The sequence below is a fragment of the Haliotis rufescens genome, unplaced genomic scaffold (genome assembly GCF_023055435.1).
Source record: "Haliotis rufescens isolate VD_foot unplaced genomic scaffold, xgHalRufe1.0.p SCAF_12, whole genome shotgun sequence".
NCBI classification, from domain to species: domain Eukaryota; kingdom Metazoa; phylum Mollusca; class Gastropoda; order Lepetellida; family Haliotidae; genus Haliotis; species Haliotis rufescens.
The window spans coordinates 408,435-419,459 of NW_025963802.1; the positions used below are offsets into that span (position 1 = coordinate 408,435).

The following is an 11,025-nucleotide window of genomic DNA, read 5'->3' on the forward strand; positions in this document are numbered from 1 at the left end:
ACCACAGCAAAACTTTCTTCCAAAAGTTATTTTTAATGTTTGAAAGAATCTTTTTGTTAATATAGGTAGCATCAGCCAGGTAAATTACATTTGCACTAGCTACATTTTCAAAAACGAGAGCTGTCCACGTGAAATTATCATGAGCCAGTCCCTTAATCTAGCTTAATTTTTGTGTAGCGATAACCATTTCCACCACTGGGACACTGATGCTGCCATATTTAGAATGTGGTAACATAATTTTCCTTTTAACTTTGTCAGGTTTAGATCTCCAGATGAAGTGAAAACATTTTGACTGAAACTTTTCTATTACCATTCTTGGTGGGCTTGGTATACTGCAAAACAGGTGATTGAGTTTGGGTAACAACCATGATTTTAGTACAACATTTCTACCCATAGGAGTCGGGGTTCTCTTTTCCCACATATTCATTTCCTTTTCTATCTTATCAAACTTGTTTGTAAAGTTTAAATTAACCATATTTTCCAAATCAACATAAAAATCTAATAACTTAAACTGAGTTGGTGGCCAGTCCTCACATATCTTATATCTTGATCTTTTTTACCCTATCCATATCAACTTGTTTCTTTCAGCATTTACTCATAATCCTGAAAACCGGGCAAAATTCTTTAACGTACTCATTGTGGTGTAGAGGCTTTTTCAGATCAATCTAATCTTAATGTAGTATCATCCGCAAATTGTGCAAGCAGAGATTTAATATTACCCATCTGTATACCTTTTATTTTGTTATTATTTCTTATCATTATTGCTAAGATTTCGGCACAAAGAATAAAGATATATGGTGATATCGACTTGAACCCCTTGAAACCTTAAAAAGATGGACTAGTATATTCATTTACCAAAACACTTGATTCAATATTTTCGAAAATGTCTTTTAACCAATGTTGAATACTTGGTCCAAAATTTAAAAAAGTTAGTACATTATGCATAAATTTTCTTTCCACAGAATCAAAGGCTTTTTCAAAATCAATTGATAATAAACCTGGTATTTGGTAAGATTCAGTACATTCCATAACACCATAAATCATTCTTGTAACCTCACCTATCTATCTACCAGCAATGAAACCTTTTTGATCCTCATGAATAATTAAAGGCAAAAAATGTTTGAATCTGTTTGCAATTGACGCAGCTAACTTATAAGATGTGTTAAGTAGGGAGATGGGGCGCCAATTCTTTAAAAATAATTTTGGTTTATTTGTTTTGGAATACATGTTATCAATCCTTGATTTGGGGGATACTGATAGAGATCCATTTCTATATGCATTTTTTAAATATCTATGAAGATCCACCCAAAAGAATTTTATATATACTGCTGAAAACCCACCTGGGCCGGGGCTTTTTCAATGCTTCAAGTACCTCATCATAAGTCAATTCTCCCTCAGAAGAAAAAGATGTATCATCATCTAGTCTTGGCATATGGGTATCAGAAAATAGGTTTTCTAAATCAATCTGTGTGCAATCTTCAGTTTTATACAATTTCTGATAATACTCTCTAACTTCTTGAATTAGTTCATCTTGTTAATTTATTTTTGTCCCATCTCCCTTTTCAGGTTATGATATGGATTTGTTCAAAAAGTATTTTGAGGGTTTTTCACCTTGTTCTATCCATTTAATATCATAAAAGAGCCTTCAGTTCTTATTCTATACAAATTTTTCAATTCTAGTTTAGCTGAATTAAATTGTTCAATTAATTCTCCCATCTCTCTCTGTGTATTTTATTCGACTAACCTATTTTCAAACCGATTTAAATCTTGTTCTAATATGGATACCAAAGCTATGTTGTTGTTTTTACGTCTTGATAAGAGTAATATTGAACTTCCCCTAATATTTAAAAGTATCATTTCCTAAAGTAGTTTGTCATCCATTGTAAATACTCTCTCATTTTTAGCTGTCTTGTGGGGGCACGGGTGGCCCAGTCGTCTAAGGCGCCGCGATTCGCTGTGCAGACTGGCGTCCCTTCGGACGCGCCAGAAACCTATGAATGTGGGTTCGAATCCCGATTCGCCCCGATTATGTTTCTAGGTTTGTCAGCACCATGCCCCTGCTCGTGGGTTTCACCGAAATGAAAAACGTCTGAGACCTGCATCACTTCGGGCTTTCCTCCCACATTAAGCTGACACGCCGCGATATAACTGTAATACTGTTAAAAGCGGCGTTAAACCCCAACTCACTCACAATAGCTGTCTTGTCTTCATATTGATCTAGAGTATCATTAATTTTTTTTTCAACCATTGCAACAAAATGTTTATCTTTCAAAAGTGAGTTATTAAATTTCCAAAAGCCCTTTGCCCTTTGTATATCTGAAAGTGAAACAGTAAGAGATATAATAGAATGGTCAGAATTTATACCCGGTATTATCGTTGTCTTATGTGAGGCTAAAAATAATCAAAACGGCTTATTCTCCTTATCATTGAATTCACCAGTCGAGACTAAAGCTCAAAGAATCAAGGAGGAAAAACTTATTCTCCTTGATTCTTTGATCTTTACACTCGACTGGTGAATTCAATGATACAAAACTTGATGTAACATGAACAGAATACACAGAAATGAGAATGCATATAATACAACAATGTGTCTAATTACTATTATCCACGTATCAGATCCAGGGTAATCTGATGCTGGCGTCTGGAGCTCAGTTCCTTCTGGGAGTCTCGGGAGCTCTGGGGTTCCTCCTCCGGTTCATCGGTCCTCTGACAGTGGCTCCAACCGTACTTGTCCTCGGAATTACGCTCTGTCGGTACATGATACCACTGTGTGAACAACACTGGGGCATAGCCAGCTTGTAAGTAGTCAGGGAGTACTAGTTGTGACACTCTGTCGGTGCATGATACCACTGTGTGAACAACACTAGCCAGCTTGTAAGTAGTCAGGGAGTACTAGTTGTGACACTCTGTCGGTGCATGATACCACTGTGTTAACAACACTAGCCAGCTTGTAAGTAGTCAGGGAGTACTAGTTGTGACACTCTGTCGGTGCATGATACCACTGTGTTAACAACACTAGCCAGCTTGTAAGTAGTCAGGGAGTACTAGGGGTGACACTCTGTCGGTGCATGATACCACTGTAAAAACAACACTAGACAGCTTGTAAGCAGTCAGGGAGTACTAGAGGTGATATAAAAACAATCAAATACAAAGTTATTTTACTTTGTGAAATAGCAAATGCATGATACACATAGAAAGATAGCTTCTACTTCTACTTCTCGCTTCTTTACAGTGAAATTGTTTTTGTTGTATGTTGCATATAAAATAGCACAACTAGTCACAAATTATCAACAAGTAATAACATGTTGACGTTGTTTATATAGTATACATTCTCATTATGCCATGAGTACGTGATTTGCATAATTCCAATATAGCGTAAACAAGCAATACAATGATTCTTGTTTGAAAATACTAGCTTCCACACTTATTTTAATACACTCATTATCCGAAAGCGGCGTTCAACCTCACGCATGCACGCTCGCATGTACACAACACCATCCCACCTAGACACCCATCCAGACACCCATGCCCAGCTTATCAAGTGAGGATTAAGATACGGTCATGGTGATTGTGATTACATCGATTACTTATGTTCACGGTCGGTATCTTCGCAGATCGATCTTGCTCATTTTCGGGTTTTCCATCTTTCTGGCGAACGTCAAACTTCCCTTGCCTGGGTGCAGCAGGGAGAAGAAGTGTCACGTGACTCACTATCCGATATTTCAGCTGAATGCAGTGAGTATATAACTGATGACACAGATTGCCTTTTCACTCGCTTGAATTTCACGAGATATACGAACCAATTTTATAAGCATCATGTAGTGCATTCGTCAGTTAACCCCTCAATGTTTTTAAATACTGATCAAACAATGGTAAATCCCATATCAACAGATTGAGTCTATTTATTGATTGAAGTAAAAGCAAACCATTCGTGAAGTTTATGCTTGTCTCTGTCTTCAGGTGGTTCTAGCTATCGGGGTGACTTGGTGTTTGTGTCATGTGCTAACTGTCACAGATGTGTTGTCCAGCAACTCCACTAGCCATGGTCATATGGCCAGAACTGACGTCCGAACAAGCGTCCTCCACGATGCTCCTTGGTGGTATTTCCCACTGCCATGTAAGCACGAGTAAAATCATGGCTCTTCGACGTCATTATGCTGTACAATATTGAAATATGAAATGTACATTATCCTGTCCTTATTTCAAGATTGATTGGCTCATCTTGTTTAATTACTCCAGCTATATGACAAATATGTGTAGATGTATGTGCAAAATTGTACATAAATAATGACAATGTAATATTTAAGAGCAAAGCATCACGTGATCTTCCACCCGCCCATCCCCGACACACCACCTTGCCAACCCGGGCGGCATACACTTAAAATTCTTTACGTTTATTCATTTTGTGATGAACACCTTTGGCCAACATTTAATATGATTTGTTTTCATTGATATTTTGTAACAAGCGTCCTCCACGATGCTCCTTGGTGGTATTAGGTGGTATTAGGTCAACGACCAAAATAGTACATGAATAACAATGTAACATTTAAGAGCAAAGCATCACATGATCTTCCACCCACCCATCCCCGACACGCCATCTTGCCAACCCCGGAGGCATCCACTTCTAGATAATGAAATTTTACGTTTATTCATTTTGTGAACATTTAATATGATTTGTTTTCATTGATATTTTGTAATAGTTGGATGCATTTAACCATAGTACGATTTGCTCTATGGTGATATGATATATATCCACTACGTGTAGATGATTATAACGACCAGCACACCACGCCTATGAGGAAGGATGACACGCAATCGACCAAGTAACCAACCATGACCACCCGACCCATTCAGTCGCCTCTTTCAACCAGTATGGGTTGCTGCGGACAAATTTTAACCCTGGGTATTATAAAGTTGTTGTTACAAGATTCAAGGCCTCACTAAAACATTTAAAAAAGCTTTATGGTAGACATATGCATGACATTACACAGTCTGACGCATCAGTGACAAAAAATGATGTCCGATTCATTTTTTTTATTTTGACTTGTAGCATATGTTCCGGTTCTTTTTCAGGTGAACATATCACTTGCCTTTGCATATGTTTGTAACGGGTGCTACCGGTGGCGCAGGATACGCCCGCCTATTTGCGAGACACTTGAAGATCCGGGGTAGAATAGGTCTTCAGCAACCCATGCTTCCCGTAGCAAGGCGACAATGCCTATCGTAAGAGGCGACTAATGGTATCGGGTGGTCAGGCTCGCTGACTTGGTTGGTGCATGTCATCGTATCCCAATTGTGTGGATCGGTGCTCATGATATCAATCAGACCCCGTCATATAGCTGGAATATTTCTGAGTGCGGCGTTAAACAACAAACCTATTTGCGAACACCTGATTTCATCACTATTTGATAGTGATTCATAAACATTGTCGGAAAGGGTTTTAACGCCTTTTTTACAACAATATCAGCAACCGATTTGCACTATTTACGACTGTGCTTTACACAAGGAGGACAATGCTTAATGAATTCATAATAAATGAAATGACTGTGAAATTACATCTGCATATGGGGCTTTCAGCTTTAAAGCAAACAAATGGGTTTAACTCCACTTAAAAAGGTATTGTCATTTACAGGCGCGTAATCTTAAGACAAAGCCCACAGCGACGCAAGTAGTATTCATTGCAAAAAACAAGGGTCATAATCGGGGCGAATCTGGGATTCGAACCTTCTACAACAGTACTAACAAATGATATTATTTATTTCCAGTTCAGTTCGGAACGCCGACCATTAGCTCTTCTGGTTTTGCTGCCATGTTAGTCATCACCATGGTTACCATCATCCAGGCACCAGGATTTTACTCTGCAACAGCCACTGTAGTAGAGTTACCTCCCCCTCCTGCCCACGCCTTGAACAGAGGGATTACAGTGGACGGAATGACCAGTGCAATCAGCGGCATGTTGGGAGGGGTGTGTTCGAGCGTCGTGTACATTCAGAGCCTCGGGGTGGTCACTGCGACAAAGGTAGGCTAGAGATAAGATGTCATGCCACATCACAACGTGTTTCACTGTAGGGGGCAAATTCAACATTAGTTTTGTATTGATCCCTTCAGAGGCTAAAATCAAATTTGGTAGTTTCTTCCAATGATTCCAGCTACCGTTATTCCTGGTTTAGTGCACCAAGGGCTGTCACATCCACATGGATGACTGTCTGAGCTCCGATCTACACCAGTGGCTAATGATTGAAGGACCCATCCAAACCAGTGGCTAACTGTACGAACACCGATACAAACCAGTGGTGGACATTGTGAACACCGATCCATACCATTGTGTTGTCACTCACGGCTTACTGTACACAGACTCTGGACATGCACCTCAACAGTGAGAATCATTATTGGTGGCACCGTTTTTCCATTCTTCCGAGTACATTCACGACCAGGATATGTTGCTGACCAGGTGTATTTGTACTCCTCATTTGTATAAATCTGCTCCCATCAGTATTATAGTCAAGTACAGAGACTACACGATTTGAAGTTTGGATAAAATCGTTTGAACATTAGTTCAAAAGATCTTATTGTGGGAATCGAAACCATTTCAAGGCTTGTAGTAAGTACAACTGTCAACAGTGCTGCTTTTTAATGTACGCCGTTTTCTAATCAACAGGTTGCGAGTCGTATGGTGTTTGTGTCAGCTGCCTTGATTCTGATGGTAGGAGGAGTTGTAGGCAAGGTTGGAGCGGTGTTCACAATCATCCCTGACCCTGTGGTGGGCGGGGTCAACTTGGTGGCATTGAGCACAGTGACGGCAGTGGGCGTGTCCATGTTGCACACAGTCGATCTGTCTTCCTCCAGGAACCTGCTCATCCTGGGGACATCTGTCACACTGGGGATCCTCCTCCCAGACTGGATGGCCGCCAACGAAGACTCTATCAACACAGGTATTACGATCTCAATTTCACCCGAGAGGTAGCTGTGTAAGGCATGGTTCTCAGATATCATCACGCCATGTTGTAAGCGTGTTGTTTGATTGTTTGGTGATGTATAAAATGGGCGATGGTTCAATTTGCAAGCTGTCATGGAATATTTAGCTTTAATCAGGATAATCATGGTTCTCAGATATCAACACATCATGTTGTAAGCGTGTTGTTTGAAGGTTTGCTAATGTATCCAATGGGGGTTGGTTCAGGCATTTTAAGTAGCAAGCCGTCATGGAATACTTAGCTCTAACCAGTATCATTATGTTACAGTAACATGATATATAACAGTAGGTCTACAATCACGTCATCATACCGAGACACGAGTTCACCCAGAATGAATCTCTAGATTTCAGGTTCATAGTCAGTAAACTGTTCCATTTCTGTTGCTGCCCGTCGTGCTAGATTTTTCTTTGTGTTTTTAGGCAACTCGGGATTCGATCAAGTGCCGGTGGTGCTGCTGTCAACATCCATGTTTGTAAATATTTCTTTGTGTTTTAGGCAACGCGGAATTTGATCAAGTGCTGGTGGTGCTGCTGTCAACACCCATGTTTTTGACCATATTCTTGGGCTGCATCCTGGACAATATAGCTCCAGGTATAATCTATCAAATAAGTGAATATCTTTGACGCTTGATACATGTCGCACACCCCGTCCGGCAACGATGACAAAAATAAGAATCTCTGAAATACGTGAAAATACCTGAAAATACGTGAAATACTGGTGGCGTATTCTAACCCGGATCCCCACGCGAGACAACTCATTAAGACATGGTTGTCACAAACTGATGTTCAGTGATCAAGTAAGTCACTATTCACTAATTCACTATTTTTCCTTTTGCGCCCATTTTTGCCTTTGAGCAGATAATGGAGACTGATTATTCTCTGGCGTTGACGTTCGATATTTCTATAATTAGGACATTGTTTCCATAGATATAATGTATATAATGTGCACAACACACAGGTGTATGTAACGCAACAAAAACAGAAGCTACAAGGTATATGTCTGTGTCATGATGTTCCAAACTCCCTGCTAAGAATTTGTATGGTAAAATGAGATTATCTACATTTTTTCATCTCCACTTCATCTTGACTTCGGGCTTTTTATGTCTCATTATGCAGCCTCTGTATTTGCGTGATATGCGTGTACAGTTTTATAGGGTTATTCACGGTGAACATTCTTGAAGTCGCCCTCGAACGAATGTGGTGTGTTTCATCCCTTTCCTTTATTTAGTACTGGCGCTGGTTGTGACCACATCTTGCAGCTGCTATGTTTTAAGCTATTTGTCTCTGTACCACAACAACTGTGTTTACGTCACTGATATTCCATCACTTCTCACAGGCGGAATGCATTCTCACTCAGGCTTATCACCTGCAGGTACACTTGAGGAGCGTGGCATGGCGAAACCTGATTTAACAGCACCACGTGACGCTCACGTAACGACTGATGACCCGTACAGGTTGCCTTACGTCTCCACTTTCATCGACAGGCTCAGGTGCTGTTCTTATTTCCCAGTGTCCCCGACATTCGACAAAGAAATCACGTGTAAACAGTGTCACAAGGGGGGAGAATATGTCGAAGAATAAAATTTGAATTGAAGTGACTTTTTTTCCGAAAGACGTATTCTTGTACCTAAACCATAACGACCAAAGAGGGAAGATGAAGTTCCATGAAGCACAAAATACATTTGTAACAGTTGACAAATCAGTCGGTGAAATAAACATTGATCCTTACGCTGACGTCGACAGAACTCGAACTTATCTTAAGTCTTATAAGTATCCAAGTTCTCAACAGCAAAACGATCATTGCTTGACCTTTTATCTCATGAAATGAATACTTATTTCATCACAATTAAAAATCAATGACTGCAACGTCCAATCGTAACACTATCATGACGTCATTGTCATTGTGATATCAGCATGTTATACCATTCGTAGTAAATGAATATCTACAAGCACATTTCCTTGGAATCTGGCAGATACTGGGTCCCTGTTTCCAAAAGCTCGTTTGTTGTAACATAAACTACCTGGCAAAAGAGAGTATTCACTTGAAAAGTGGGTTTGACGAATACAGCCATCGAAACATTGCAAACTTTAATTCTAACCCTAACCCAGATACCCGTATCAAATACATCACCATCGACCTGGGTGTATACTGTCTTGATATTGCAAATTAAAGTGCTTACATCGATTTTTGAACAACTCCCTGCAATCCAGTGTCAGAAAGATAACGTCGACATAGCGCCGGCCTATAAGTGTCTCTCACAGATATACCGGTGGTGTTCCGCGTGAGCACCGATCTACGCCATTACAGTCAGTCACTAATCTGCATGGTATCAGTGTACACAGTGGAGGGAGTTTGGTTGAACGCCGCTTTGAACAGTATTTTAGTTATTTCACAGGATGATGTGGAGGGAAAGTCGGTATAAAACATTTACAACTTTGGCCGTGGTGTCGAAATGATGAGAGTCGATTGAACCCGATAGGACACGTGAGATACTGAGTTCTCATGACCTTGACCCTTAGTCCTTGACTCCGATGGTAGTGTGTTATAGAAACATGTGGAATGTTCCAGTGGCGAGGGCACTGAGTAGAAATTTCCAGTATCTAGTTAGGCTGTTTTTTTTTATAGTGGGACACGAACGTGGCTACACATCTCTCACACAATGTATCTAATGTTACTTATATATTGTACTCTTGTACCAGGGTGGGTGTTTTTGTGTTAATAAATGAATCTGAATCTAACAGTTTGGGCAGTGGCCGTGTCTACATTATAGACTATACTGACAGAGCATCTCGACTGTTTGGTGTTTGGGAAAACGATTAACCTTTGAATTTGAGAAACCATGATCTAGAGACTTATAGTCAGAAGTCATATTTGTGGTCACATTGATATTAATCATGGATATTTATATATTTTTATCTTTGAATTGATATAGTTATTGTTATATATATATGTATCATGTAATACATTATCAAACAAAGTTTGCTATCGTCTTCAAACATGTAAGTTTGTTCTTTGATTTGAACCTGATCCCCCCTCAGATGAGAATGAAATGACTAAGCCCACTTAACAACCCATTCCCACAAGATCTGATAACAAGAAGTCACAATGCGTGCATTCCCACATGACCTGATGGGTTTTTGGTTTACACATTAGATCAAGTGGAATAACACCGTCCCAGTGCGGTAACATTTGACACTTACTCCGTTAGAGTCACGTGAAGAAACGTTGTGTTCCCAATGTGCCTTTCGGCTGAATGTTGTTTTAGTCACGGGTTGGTGGTGAGCTGACTAAAGTCTGTTTCAACTGAACTCAGATCGCTCAGCCAGTAGGTCGTACTATAATTACGTGACAGAACAGTGGGTCGAACGTGGAAGCGTTCCATGTGGAACCACTTCGACAACCACGTAGTGGGAAGGCATTCCAAAAATGTAAAATTGTGAGCAAACCAAATTCAACGGGAAAATGCAATGACTTGATAAAGAAAGAACAATCGAATGTTGAAATTACACTGTGACAGTTTCGGGCGGGCAGTTCCACCCGTCCGAGAGAGAAGATGTGTCGTGCCATGGATGACCGCCTGAACGTCCTGAACACCCGTCTGCTGCGGGGAACATTTCTGCCATTGACCATAGAGATGCTGTTTCCCATCTTGTTCGTGTACCAGTGCTAAATATGTCTGTGTGTGCTTTGCTGATATGAGTAATCAAAGTATTTTGTGATGTTGGTCAGCTGGCTACTGAATTTGTGAATAAGATATGACTACTGAATGATATGCATGCCATTTTATAATTATTAGATATAAAATAATTGGACGAATTAATAATGAAATATAAATACATAACCAGAATTATGCTATGGTAATAAAGAAATAACGATGATAATTTCTATTACTTTTCATTTTTGGCTGGCTACAGACAATAGGCTAAACACAGAAACAGGCTATAACCTAATGGTCTTTTGAAAAGCGGATTATCACGGCTTTAGTTATTTATTTAGTGATTTAGTTATGTCAACAATTGGGTCTGGCAAAGCGAGAACGTTGTCTACCCGG

At 39.9% G+C, this 11,025-nt stretch overlaps 1 protein-coding gene across 1 annotated transcript in view; it reads left to right on the forward strand.

Moving 5' to 3' along the window:
- The window catches only part of LOC124117269 (solute carrier family 23 member 2-like), a 45,767-nt gene extending 34,967 nt beyond the window's left edge, over positions 1–10,800 (forward strand). The window contains exons 5-11 of the mRNA XM_046479074.2: positions 2,617–2,798; positions 3,615–3,735; positions 3,961–4,117; positions 5,766–6,019; positions 6,659–6,932; positions 7,470–7,565; positions 8,346–10,800. Coding sequence (XP_046335030.2) covers positions 2,617–2,798; positions 3,615–3,735; positions 3,961–4,117; positions 5,766–6,019; positions 6,659–6,932; positions 7,470–7,565; positions 8,346–8,554 — 1,293 coding nt within the window. The 3' untranslated portion in view covers positions 8,555–10,800. The remainder of the gene's footprint in view (positions 1–2,616; positions 2,799–3,614; positions 3,736–3,960; positions 4,118–5,765; positions 6,020–6,658; positions 6,933–7,469; positions 7,566–8,345) is intronic.
- Positions 10,801–11,025: the final 225 nt, after the last annotated feature.